Here is a 14,278-nt window from a genome sequence, read left to right as displayed (position 1 = left end):
CCAACCAGTAGGCCACGCCCAACCAGGCCACACCCACCCAACCCCTTGAGGGCAACCGCAATGCTGATGCAGCCCTCAATGAAATTGAGTTTGACACCCCCTGCTGTAAAACAATAAATATAATAAATAAAATTTTTAAAAAGCAGTGTGTTTAACTCTGCTATAAGCGTATCACAGCTGTTTTGGTTTGTTGTTGAAAAAAACAACAACTCCAAAATTGAACTGAGGGAGTGTTGAAAGGCTTGATCCCAGGGAAAAAACTGGAACCAAAAAAAAAGACAAGTGGGGATGTCTTCTTTTGAAGAATGGTATGTTTTAAAACTAAAATACAAAAATTGTGACAGCTGTGGGCTCTAAAGACGAAATAAAGAAAACTGAAAGTACAGTTCCCCCAGTTACAAAAAAGTTGCTTTTCCTTATTTTTCCACAACAACAAAAAAACTTTAAAATATTTATTGATTCAATTTTGTATCTATTATTTCTCTAAACTGCCCTTAATCAAACTGAGAAGTGCATAAAACTAATACATTTATATGTTATGCCTTTCTTGTTATATAGTGGCACAGCTTTGTTGGATGTGCACATTCCCTGGCACATTAATAGCCATTCGCTATAAATTCAGTGGGGCTACAACACAAGACATGCGAAGTGTGTGATATATGAAGTAAAGAGTCTGATGTGCCTTCCCACCTCCAGGGATTGAAGCCCGAAAGTTTAAGAAAACCCTGAATTTAGCCCATAACCATAGAGGTGCAATTTATATTATTTTTTAAAAAACTGCTTCTTTATTGCACTCAAAAGATATGGCTAAATTTGAGGGGGGGGAATCAATCCACACAAAATAGAAATATAAGCTAAATCATTTTTAGTCAAATTCATTCAATAGATTTGTAATTACGCATCAGAATCAATAACCATTATAGAGGAAGTATATGAAAAATGCAAAGGCCAAAAATAAACCTTCTTTAAAAGGCAAGAAAGTACCTAAACTTCATAATAACTTTAGGTTAATATTTTTAAGTATTTGTGTGATTGATTTGTGTCTTGGATTTAGATTCTACTCTCTTTCAGGCACTCAAGGTAGCTTACAATGCTCTCTTCCCCTTAAAGCAACAGGCCTAAGGGAGTACATAAAACCCACAATCACCAGTGTTATGGTTGTTAAGGTAAACATAACGCCCATAACATGGTTAAATTTGACCCTCAGCTTTCCTGGTTCTAGTACAACCTCCTAAAAGGTAAAGTTTCCCCCACACATGTGTGCTAGTCGTTTCCAACTCTAGGGGCCGGTGCTCATCTCCGTTTCAAAGCCGAAGAGCCAGCGCTTGTTCGAGGACATCTCCGTGGTCATGTGGCCGGCATGACTAGACGCCAAAGGCACACGGAACGCTGTTACCTTCCCACCGTAGTGGTCCCTATTTTTCTACTTGCATTTTTACATGCTTTCGAACTGCTAGGTTGGCAGAAGCTGGGATGAGTAACAGGTGCTCACTCTGTTACGCGGCACTCGGGATTCGACCCACCAAACTGCCGACCATCTGATCAACAAGCTCAGCATCCTAACCCACTGAGCCACAACCTCCTACTGTATTTTAAAATGATAAACTGTTGATAGTGCCTTATCCAAAGAAATTTTTTTAACGTAACTACAGTATGTAATTTTAATATATTCCGATATAATTTCTAAAAATGAAGTCTTTTGTTCTAAAGTGTTTTATCAACACTACCGTAATATTTGCCACCACACTAATACCTTTGCCTTGCACTTTAATGAAGTGATGTATTGTAGGAAGATCTCCAAGAAATTTAGTTATAAGGGCCTGTGAATTTACAATTTCAAAGAACTCTCCTTTAAATTTATCAAGCTTTCTGTGGAATCAGTACCAAATTTAAAATGCTCCAGAGTAAGATGTACTGTATGACCCCTTTCATGCTTTCTGTCATTGTTTCTACATTCCATTCATCTGCGTCCTTTAGGCCAGGGGTAGGCAACCTCGGCTCTTTTATGACTCATGGACTTCAACTCCCAGAATTCCTGAGTCAGCTATGCTGACTCAGGAATTCTGGGAGTTGAAGTCCATGAGTCATAAAAGAGCTGAGGTTGCCTACCCCTGCTTTAGGCAAATGAACCTCCTTTAAATTTATCAAGCTTTCTGTGGAATCAGTACCAAATTTAAAATGCTCCAGAGTAAGATGTACTGTATGACCCCTTTCATGCTTTCTGTCATTGTTTCTACATTCCATTCATCTGCGTCCTTTAGGCCAGGGGTAGGCAACCTCGGCTCTTTTATGACTCATGGACTTCAACTCCCAGAATTCCTGAGTCAGCTATGCTGACTCAGGAATTCTGGGAGTTGAAGTCCATGAGTCATAAAAGAGCTGAGGTTGCCTACCCCTGCTTTAGGCAAATGAACCTAGAAGGAGAACCACAACTTAGAAGGAGAAATCATTCTCCTTGCTCTGTCTTGTCACTGATTTATGCATATGAACCAGCAGCAACATCAAAGAAAAGATGGATCCAGGTCAGAGGGCCGGAGGGCCAGCAGTAAGCCCATTCTGGTGAGATCCTGCCCAGATTTTACCCATGCTATGAAAAAGCAATGTGGGAATTTGAACATACGTGTGAAGGGTTGTTGAAATTTTCATCTTTCCCAGTCTCTTTAGACTAGAGCAGACATGTCAAACACAAGGCCCGGGAGCCGGATGCGGCCCGCGAAGTGGTTTCATGCAGCCTGCAAAGCCATCCTGGAAACAGTGAGGGAACGGCCCCCACTGCCTTGGCCCTGGCCCAGAGACCCTCCTTCTGCCAGAGATCCTCAGATCTGTCCCACTCCTGCCCAGGCCCCCATAGGCACCCATGATGCGAACGATGTAGAGCTGGCCACGCCCACCCAGTAGGCCATACGCACTCTAGCCATTCCCACCCTGTAGGCCACGCCCACCCAGGCCATACCCACCCGGCCCCCTGAGGGCAACCGCAATACTGATGCGGCCCTCAATGAAATTGAGTTTGACACCCCTGGACTAGAGTAATTTCAAAAATGTAAGCTGGCTGCTTTTAACTCTAAATCATCAATCAACTATGGCTTTAATATTACAGACTGATATAGAAAATAAGACTATAGAATATAGCAAACAACATCTTAGTTCCAGGTATACAAAATATTTTTGTTAGAAAACACTATATCATGGAGGAGAGACCTTCATGATTCTGAGTCATATCTACTAGCACCCTAGCCAGCATACTGTAGTTAAGGGTGAAGAGTTCTGGAATGTATAATTCTACAATAGTTGAAGGTCTATATTTCCTTAAGTTCCATTAGATGACAATCCAACATATTTTATGCATTTAGGCAGGGCAGCCATACCTGAGCTACAGAAATCTAGTCAACCACTTTCTTAGAAGAAAATAAAGTGGTTCAGAGTATCCAACTCAGCCCATATCTAGTATTCCTGCCTAATTTAGGTCATCTTTAATAAACATTTCGTGTTTTTCTCCATGTACTATAGTAGCAGGACTTAAGAGATGATAGGGGGTGAGCCTGTACTTTGGTGTTAGTAATATTAATGTAGGCGGCACACTTAAGTAAATGTCTTGTTATACTGCACAATTGTTTTTCTTAGCTGTGGGCCACACTTTGTCTATGCACTTTAAAAAATAATGAATGTGACTTGGATAGAAACAAGTTTTCAAGAAACCAACACTCCCCTTTCATGTATTCAATAGTTTTTCCTTTCTAAATTCAAGAAAGGGAAACAATTCAAGAATGGGTAACAATTTTTGAAAATTTTTGGATGCTGTAGCCATTCCTCTCTTTAATGGCTGCATTGCCAGGCTGGCCCTCCTTCGTGGAAAACAAGGGCTGGTCATGGATCCTAAAAACTGGGGCAAATTCATGGTCAAAAACTGTGCCAGGGGAGAAAGATTTAGAATTGCCACCAGGTATTAAACTGCAGTGAAATTTAAAACAAATTTAGGGATTCTGAGTCTAAAGGAAGCCACAGGTTTTTTTGTAAGACTAATGACTTTTTTTTCCACTTGTTAGTTTTTGCCTAAATACATCTTTGCAAGCTTCTCTTTAGTGAAATACTTCAAGTGAGGAATTAAGTAATCTAAAAATTCCAAGAACAACCACGTGCCTTAGAAAAGCTTAGAAACAAGCAGTGACTACTTTTAGGACTAAATAGTAGATAAAACATTTCTCTGTTAAGTAAGTCAGTAATTGGGGAACAGTGGTTAATTGATTGATTAATTGTGCTGGGCTTCTACATAGAACTTTCATATGCCAAGTATCGGGGTTCATTCAGTGACATTAAAATGCAGTCCCTGTTTTTAGATTTGGGAGAAGTTCCTAACATACTCCAGTTCCAACACAGTAGAGAAAGTCTGTGGAGATTCTCAGTCATCCAGGCCATGGTTGTCCCAAAGGATGACTGTTTTTTCCAGAGGATGACTGGACTTTCTTGGCTTTTTTTCCTTGAAAATGTTTTGCTTTTCATCCAAGAAGCTTCTTCAGTTTTAACTCAGTTAGAATTTCAGTTAGAACTGAAGAAGCTTCCTGTCTGAGAAGCAAAACATTTTCAAAGGCAAAAAAAAAACAAGATTGGCCAACATCCAGTTGCCTTTTGGAAAAAGCACCTTTGGGGCAGTGGAAAAAGCAAGACAAAACAAGGGGAGCTTACAAGAACATTCTGGGCTCAAGAGCTTCAGGACTTTATTTATTTATTTATTTATTTATTATTTAAATTTATATACCGCCCTATTCCTGTAGGACTCAGTGCGGTTTACAGGGAAATTAAAATACATAGTATACAAAATTAAAATCAATTAAAACTATTAATTAAATTACAATCCCTGAAGTTAAACTAAAACCCAATTAAATTAAATTAAATTTAACCCTGATTGTTGCTTAGAAGTAAATGAGTTGCCCACATGTGGATTCCATTTCAACACATAGAATATCTATCTGATATACAGCTAATATCGTATGTTTTAAATTGCCTTGTGTAGGAAGCCAAATATAGTCATGCTTAAAATCAGAGGCACTCAAGATGGTCCTTATAAGATTATGGCCTATGCATTTAGTAAGCCTACTTTGAATCTGGATACGGCTGACTGTTCAGTGTCCTGCCAGTTTCACAGCCAGTTTGAACTCCACAGTTTGAAGTTAAACTGAACGTTTTAAAAAACAAAAACAAAAAAACCCACTATCCAAATAAATCCAAGGCATTTCCCTCCCAATGTATCAGTTCAGATTTACCTATAAATCTAAGGACGATTCTTCAATATGAGAAATATACATGAAGAAATTAATCAAACAGAGTCAATCCTTGTGAACTGTGGTTGCATAATGGAAATGGACTGCTATGAATGAACTCATATCCCAAAGTTACGAACAGCAGAGCTGATGCTTCTGCAATGAGTTCATCTGATTATTGCATTACACCTGAATCAGTTGATAGAGCAAGTTTTTTTTAAAGCTAGGCATGACATTTAATTGAATAAAAGTCAGTATAATTATATTAGGAGAAGCCAATGCTACTCCTGACAGCGGAAAAAGGACCTTGCCAGAAAGAGTGCCCACACATTTCTGCACATTGTTTGCCTGACAGATATTAAGGACTGGTTCATAGTTTAATCAGATTACTGATAGCCAGCGCTGTAAATGATAAGTGAATGAGCATGGCATCACTTTCTATTGATAGCCGAAGCCAGCTGCAACTTTGAACTCACCATCATCAAGGAAAATAAGCACCCACTTCTACTTGGAGGGAGATTTTTGTGATTCTACGTATGTGTTTGTGTCCCCAGTGATGCAACATCCATACACATTTGTGCCTAGTATTCAGTAATTCTTGCTGTTATTCCCATATAGATCCAAGTGTTTGTCTTTGCCTGCAGCCAATGAAGGAAACTAAATAATAAACAAACTTGCTGCATTTACAGAGTTTGCATTAATGTTTATCATTTCATGTAATCCACAGCAGAGCTCATGTACTGCAGTGAATTACAAATGTGGTTGTGGGAAATCTAACTTCAGTTCATCCCTTAGCTCTAGAGACCTTTGGCAAAGCCCCCAATTTCAGTGTAAACCTGGCCTAAAGGGGATTGCTAAAAGTACAATTCAGAGGACCTGTATATAACTTTTATATGACTTTTTCAGTTGCGTGTGTGTGTGCGTGTGTGTTGTTTTGTTTGTTTGCTTGTGACTTATTCAATGTACTTGTGAAGCTAAAATATTGTCCTGAGTTTCTCTAGAGGCAATATAGGTTACAAGCATAACAACTGACAAGCTGTTTGTATATAATAGTTGTCAATGTGGAACAAATTGATCTTATTCTGAAAAAGCATGTGGCCATGGCAAGAAACTATGTCATGTGGCTTGTACATGGAGGAACCCCTCCACCTCTTTTGCACGATGCTATCAGAGGGGCAAACACATTTCATAGATGTAACCCTGTGTTGTGCTGTTGAACACATGCTATAATTGGCAATGCAGCCCATATTCAGATGCTCAGAGCAAAATGCTTCCTGTGTTTACTTAGAGATGTTTCCTTTGAGGTCTTTATCATGTGACAAATGAGCAAGAAATTCCCTTTGCTGAAAAGGCTGTGAGGTTGTCCCTCTCTTGATCATTTATGTATGTGAACCCTGCATGAATAATAATAATAATAAACCTTTATTGTCAAAGTACAACATGTGTACATTGAGATTAGCTGAGCCTCCCCCCCCCCCGTGCTCTCTCCCCCCAACACACAGTGACAACAAACCCTCCATCCCACTATATTTGCTTTTTCTCTGATTTGATTTATGGCTGTAGATTGTGTGGTTGATCCAGCAGCCATCAGGACAACGGTGTAAGTAAGATGATGGGTGACAGAAAATGATCTCATGGCCAAAGCATTTTTAGCCTGTATTTTATTGTTTAAAGATTCTCTTTTCGTTTTGCTTTGTTTTTTTTAAGCCAGATGTGACTGGATTGGATTGTGAATTTGTTCTCTTTCTTTTTCTCTCTGTCTCTTTCATTCTATCTCCTTTTTTTTTCTCCCCCTCCTTCCCTTTTTCTCTCTCTGCCTCTGCCTTCCTCCTCCTTTTGTGATCTCGATTTAGCAAAAGATTAGAAAGCTGAACTTATCACAAGGTAAGCTCAGCCTCCATAAGTGCAGTGTTGGGGATAGTGTAACTCCCTTCTTTAATTAGATAAGTGCTACAATACTTGATGTGAAATGATACTTTCACTCTTGTGGATAAAGTGGCCTTCTGTCCACTCTACCACCCTTGGATGTATCTCTCAGTAGCTTTTTCTCTACTTGGGATCCAAAATTACCCATCCTTCATTTTCAATCCATTTTTAACTGTCTTCTTCCTAAGAAGAGTATATTGTTAGCCTACTCTGCTATATTTAACAAATTAAATCAATCCTGACAATATACAGAGTAAGATGGGCGGTTCAAAAATGTGAAAATAAAATTTTTTTTAAAAAAAATATAATGCACCGCCTATTTATTTGTCTATGAAAAAATAACTTCATATTTCATTTTCTGACATAAGTGGGTACATTTTGAGATGACTAGTTGAGAGATACACACAACTAGTGGATATATTATTGGAAAGCCAATGTGCAAATTATATAAAGGAATCCAATCTGGGTCAGTCCCTGGAACTAGAGGTTTATTTTTCCGAGCTTTTGGACTAGACTCCGAAAGCACGAGTCCAAAAATTCGGAAGACTAAAATCTCTGGTCCTGGTGACTGACCCAGATTGGATCCTACAACATTATCCCGGGACACGTATATTTGCCTTCATTCATGAGTAATCTAATTCCCTGATCTTTGGTTGATGATACTTAGTCACCCCAATTCTGCAAGGAACACACCATGTGCAGAAGCAGTAGCCACCCAGCCCAATTTAGATCCAAACCTGCCTCAATTTTCCAATGCACATCTGAACATCAGGCAAACATCAAATTCAGCGTGATCTGATTTTGAACTACTATAGAAGGGAAGGATAAAGGCATGTATTTCCATCTACCTTGTAATGTGATTGGAAATGCATATTGCCAACCGCTGTCAGACTGGAAAGCATTCTTGTGCATAGTAGCTGTAGCTGGATTGGAAACTGCATTTTTTTTTATAAAAAAAGTGCATTAAAATCTTTTCTGTGACTCAGTTGTGCACCTGATCTTTGTAAATGTGCAGCTGATTTATATATATGTGCCCTCTGCTATAGTTCTGTATGGCAGGGCAAAGCTTGAGATTTATCCTGCTGTCCCATCAAAGTTTAGGAATTTATTTTGTAATACACAATTACTGCTTATGGGACTGTGCATGTTGGTTCAGAATAGGTGAACTCATATTCTGGAAGCCCTGGTTTGTAAGATATTAAGTGCCTTGCTCCCTTTCGAAATGGTTTGTGCTTAATTAGAGTTGGGTTTAGGGGGAAAAAAAGAAGGCATGGGTTTACCAGCATTGTACAAATTGTATGGTGTGACTTGGCATGCAATGTCATGGGCAGGCTGACTGCTAGAATTTGGACTGTAGACAATGGCAGATAATCTATGAAATGCATAAAGTTAAGAAGAGAACTTGCACACATCAAAGGTTCAGGTTTCAATAGGATATTTTGGCACATTTTAACATGTCTTTTTAACAAAATATACTAAGAACCAAAAATTAGTGAGCGAGAAGGAAAACAAAAATATATCAAAATTATAATAGTTCCACATTTCTGCCCTAGGACTTTGATCATTTGTAAAGAGCTACACATAGAAACGAATCTCCCCTTATGACTCAGCATGAATAAGTTCTTAGTAACTAAGAAATCCACAAAGGAATTGCTACCTTGTAAAATGGCCTCTTTTCTTTCCCTACCAATTTTTTTTAATTGTTTCATTCAGTTTTAACTAGACCTGCTCATGAATACGAAGTTTTTCCCACACACACACACACACACACACACCTCTTTTTGGTAAGAGGATAAATCAGTTTAAGATTCTTTTCTAATTCCCCTTTGTTCCCAGTTGGTTCCTATGGTTACATGTATCAATAGGAACCAGTGGAGCACACTGCTGTGATTTGATAAAGAAATTCCATTGAATATCCTCCCCATTAGTTCATATGATACCAAGTTTTTGAAAAGAAAAGTGGTAATCAATCATACTGCCAATTAGCCTGATGCATAGTACGATAACCCTACCAAAAAAAAAGGAAAAGAAATTGAATTAATCTGGATTTGCAGCATCTTGCTTGCCTTGCGCTTATAGGAACGGTGTCCGAACCGTCACGCTTGCGTTTCTAAGAAAAGAGCAACAGTTGCATTATTGCATGAACATTGTTACGGTTTTTTTATTCCATTGCTAAAGTTGGCATTGTAATCAATGTTGCCTATTTCTTTCCTTCTCTATGTCTTTCCTCTCTCTTTCCCAGACACAGTGCTAATATAAATTTGCACCGTAAACTGTTGACCAAAGAACTGGATGACATGGGACTGGATTCTTCTCAGCCCTCCCTTAGCAAGGACCTCCGTGATGAATTCCTGATGAAGATCTATGGTGCTCCACCCCATTTGGGTTTTGATCTACGGGAAGACACCTCCTCCCCAGCAGGAACAGAGGACTCTCATTTGAATGGATACGGACGGGGCATGTCAGAAGAATACATGGTCTTAGATCTGAGCACCACCTCCAGCATCCAGTCAAGCAGCAGCATCCACTCTTCCAGAGAATCGGATGCAGGAAGCGACGAGGGCATCCTTTTGGATGATGTGGATGGGGTCAGTGACAGCGAGGAATCATCACACAAAACTGAGGCTGCAGCCTTAGGGGTCAGCTTGAGCGCTGAAGTCCCGGGATCTCTCATGTTTGGCAGCGTTTCCATGAATAACGGGGGGATCATGTGCAACATTTGTCACAAAATGTACAGCAACAAAGGGACTCTCAGGGTGCATTACAAGACAGTACACTTACGTGAAATGCACAGGTGTAAAATCCCTGGATGCAACATGATGTTTTCCTCGGTCCGCAGCCGAAATCGGCACAGTCAAAACCCGAATCTACATAAAAACATTCCCTTCACCTCACTAGATTAGTTCCGAGATGGACACGGTCAGTGCCAGCTCAAAAAGTAAGAGCTTATACTTCTTCAAATTGCCATTTACAGACTCTTCTATAAATATATATATATAAATATAAATATATAAATATATATCTGTTTTTCTTTTTTTAAACAAAACAGAAAAAGACCAGGTGCTTTCCTTTCCCCCTCTTTTTCCCAATTTTTGTTCCTTTGTTTTGTTACATTTTTTTTTAAAAAAAAATTATGTGGGTTGGGATAGTATCTTTAACCTGGGATAACATTTCCACTGCTAAAAAAAAAAAATAATAGCAAACAAACGTACCTTTTAAAACTCACTTTTGTTATAAAATTTGTGGTCATCTCCAAAGAGACTTGTTTCTTCCATCAACGACTGTTGCCTGCAATCTTAGAAGAATAAAGGGAAAAAAAAGAAAAAGAAAACGAAAACCCCTAAAAACAAAGCACTGCAAAGATATTAAAGTGAGAGAGAGAGAGAAAAAAGGACAACTTCAATTGTTTTTCTGTGTATTTTAAACCTTTGAGAGGTTCCTCAACTACGCATGGCTGTTAACACTTGTATATATTGAGCCTTGAAAGGCCCATGATGTAAAACAATTGTATTGATGGTGGTTTAACCTTTTGTTTGTTTGTTTGTTTGTTTGGGTTTTGCTTTGTTTTTTTTTTTTTTACATTTACATTTACATCCAGCTGTGACATATGTGGGGGGAGGGGCGCGCGGCGGGTGGGAATAGTTTGCTGGCTAGCTCAATTCATTTATATTAGCTTCAGTGCACATTTTTTTTAAAGAACAAGAAAACACAAGTTCCATTTTTAACTACCTGCTTAGAAACGCATAAGGGGAGGTGCTGGCATGCTTTAGAGCACCTGATTGGATACAGGTTTACCTTGTTTTGTTTTTATTTTGGTCTCATTAACGATTACATAAATCCAGTCATGCACTTTTTTCTTACACAATGTGGGGATGTGTAATAATATCCATACCCTTTTTTCCCTTAAAAGTATTGCCATACTATCAGTGTCTTATTAAGAATGAAAAAAAAAAACCCTACCCTTTGTTCCACGTGGTGTCTGGTCAGTATGGCAGGCAAATGCTGAACAAAATGGTGTTTACCCCTTAACACACAAAACTGCCAACTTTGCACAAGTTTTCAGTAACCAAAATATCAATCGGCTGGTATTAACCACAGGCTAAGTTTGTGTGGCAAGTGAGGAAAAACCAATCCTAGGAACTGGGGAGCAATGGAATACTATACCTAAATGTATTTCTCAGGTCCTAAAAATTATGCACATTCGCAAAGCAAGGCCACAGTTTTATTTAAAAAAAAATGAAAAAGAGGAGAAAAAAGAAAGCAGAGCTTACTTATTAAGAGACAACGGAGGCATTTCTTCAACTAAGGGAGGATGAACGTTTAGGAAAGAATTGCAAGCCAGCAACTGTGTACCTGGAAGTAAGCCCCATTACACTCGGAGGGGGGGAGGGCCTCCTCTCTTGAAGGCCTGCAAAAAGTTGCATTGTGGTTCTCGCAAAGCCACTCTTGATCTCTCCCCCACCCAAAACTAATTGGCCTGCCAACATTCAGGAAATGCAGTTGTATGATGTAATGCTGTTGAGTGTTTAGCCACACCAGTCCGGCACACTTTTCAGGATGTGTGGAAGCTCTGAAGACAATGGCATTATAAATCTTTTTTTTTTCCTTCTGTCCCTGAAGAGATCAATAGAGCAAGGCTCGGGAGGGGTAGGTGAGCTTCTGGAAAGGCAAGCATCTCTGTATCATTCCCTTTGCGCCTCCGTGACTTAAGAGCGGCTTCAGAATTCCTGAAATGAAGACTTGTGTTCCTGACTGAAGACTTGAGCTGTGGTTGTCTTCAAAAGAGAACCCTGGCCTCTGCAAAGTTGACCGATCCGCGCTGGAAGATGCAATAGACTGATTAAGGCATGTTTTTATAGAAGCAATCAAAAGCCATTAATGGCGCAAGCACTTAAAGCTTGGGAAAATATGTGTTGTTCATTTTGGTTGGAATGACCACACTTTAGCAGAGACAAGCTGATAGCTTGGGTCGGGGGGGGGGGATCCAGAGCAAATGTCAATGTTTTGATCGTTTGTACTTTCCAAAAATGATTTGTCAGAGAGAATCACAATAGACTTAGGAATGAGCATCAAAGAATAAACCAGGGAGGATCTGTATCCCACCCATTTCAGTTGTTCCCATTTCTGGTGTTTACACATGTTGTCTTGAGTGTGGTAAAGCCACACTAGCTGCCTCTATAACCCCAATCTCCTGAGTGAATGATATTTGCTCAAGCTTGGCAGCAAAGATCATGATGGTGTGTGTCCTATAACAGATCGTTTCTTGGAAAGATATACCTAAGGAGTATTTCCCCCATGCAGTATATTACTAATGCACAGAAAATGTTTTTCTTTCTTAGAAGTCTCTCCGGTAACTGCAAAACCAGAAATGGTTGTTTGTTTTCAGCCTTCAAGTTGAACCAGTTAGGTACTTTCCAACCACTGTTCATTGTATAAGAACTTGGTCTGTTAATTTTATTAGAGGAAATGATTCCTTCTCTTCATTGGCCCCAATCCAACTATACAGTCGTTTGTGGTGACCAAACCCCCATTAAAGCTATGGGAAGAAATTAGTTCACAGCTAATGTAAATCCTAACTTGATCATAAGTAGCTTGGTGCCTTTGTATACTAAGTATTTTCCCCTAACAACAAAGCAAAAAACAATAGTTGCAGTATTTTCCATACGTGTTTTCTTTAAAAAAAATACATGGGGGATGAAAGCTTCCTTAATTAAAATGCCTTATTTCAAATCACATTTTTTAAAATTTCAATTAGTGAGCATTGGTCTTGACACGATCTCCAGAATTCATAGAGGCTCCGGAAAAATACTGACCAGTTTGTCAAAGTATGTTTATATCAAAAATATGTTTACATCAAAACCTCCACAATTTTTGCTGACTTGATTTTTTTTTCATTTGTGCTTTGTCTTCCTCCCCCCCCAAAGTCTTACTTTTAAAAAAATAAAATTGAACAGTGAAACGCTTTGTTTTGTTTTATGCTGCATAATGTATCGTATGTTTGTGAAAGGGAACAGACAAATCAAAGGTGTATTCTTCTCAAACTTAATGACATTCAGTAGCCCTACCTGTCCTGCAGGTGTGTTTTCAAACACTATCAAGATAGTAAGAACAAAGCAAGAAGAAATATTGACAAGGCAAAACAGATCTAAACGAATGGCTAAATGATATCTAAGGAACAAAAAGAAAAAAAACACTGTTTTTGAAGTATGTATGGTATAAATAAATATCATTTTTAATGAAAAACATGCTTGAGTTACATAAATAATTCTTTCCCGAATAAATCACTGTTCTGTATTCTCATTTTACGTTTGTTTCTGCCTAAAGGTCAGATGGCTTTAGTAAAGCAGACGGGAAACTTAAACATCATCAATGAGGCCTTATTCAGCAAATAGGTTGAACAGACCTCTGTGTTTTTTTTTTACAGAAAACGAAACAGGATGATAGAAAATTGTGAATCGGAAAAGAACAGGCACATGGTTTCGACGTTAGGATTCTTGTCTCCCGAGATTTTGAAGTAAGGGAGAGAAGGCATTATGGGAATTCTAGACTGCTTATTTCAAGTTTAAAATTATTCATCATACCTTTATGATCTTCAAATTAGACGCTAGCTTGTGGAGGTGTGTACCCAAAGGTCTTTCTAGTCATGGGAATGCAGAAATTCTGTGAAACATTCTCTCCCCTCCCTCCCTCCCTCCCTCCCTCTCCCTCATTAAACTAACAAAAAACCATAGTCTTAATCTATTGACTGCAGCCTAAAACAAACTATGGAGATTACCAAGTCTACCTTCCAGTTAATGGTTCAGCAGAATGCATGAATCCAGGCAGTGAATATTTGTTTTGTTCATTTTTAACCAGAATTTAACTTGGGAAAAGAAAATGTAATGCTCCATTTCATTGCAGTTCTGTGATTAGGCATTCCAAATCAATTACCAAGAGGTAGGAAATTACTCTCCAAGGAAGATGCACTAGATTGTGTCCTAATCAAAGAGGTCATTTAGTTGGACTCAGAGGGATAGGAGACCAAACCTTTGTACATGTTATTGGTATAACAACTTTTCAGCTTCCAACATAATTGATATAATCTCACTGACCAT

At 38.8% G+C, this 14,278-nt stretch overlaps 1 protein-coding gene across 1 annotated transcript in view; it reads left to right on the top strand.

Annotated features, from left to right (window-relative positions):
- The window catches only part of BNC2 (basonuclin zinc finger protein 2), a gene marked incomplete at its 5' end in the record, with an annotated part of 307,089 nt that extends 295,327 nt beyond the window's left edge, over positions 1 to 11,762 (top strand). Inside the window, one exon of the mRNA XM_081321218.1 lies at positions 9,427 to 11,762. Within this exon, the coding sequence (XP_081177344.1) occupies positions 9,427 to 10,087 (661 nt within the window). The 3' untranslated portion in view covers positions 10,088 to 11,762. The remainder of the gene's footprint in view (positions 1 to 9,426) is intronic.
- Positions 11,763 to 14,278: the final 2,516 nt, after the last annotated feature.

The sequence above is a fragment of the Vipera berus genome, assembly GCF_964194415.1.
Source record: "Vipera berus genome assembly, chromosome: 2".
NCBI classification, from domain to species: Eukaryota; Metazoa; Chordata; class Lepidosauria; order Squamata; family Viperidae; genus Vipera; species Vipera berus.
Note: the sequence above shows the minus strand (reverse complement) of the source record. Positions and strands in the feature narration are given on the sequence as shown.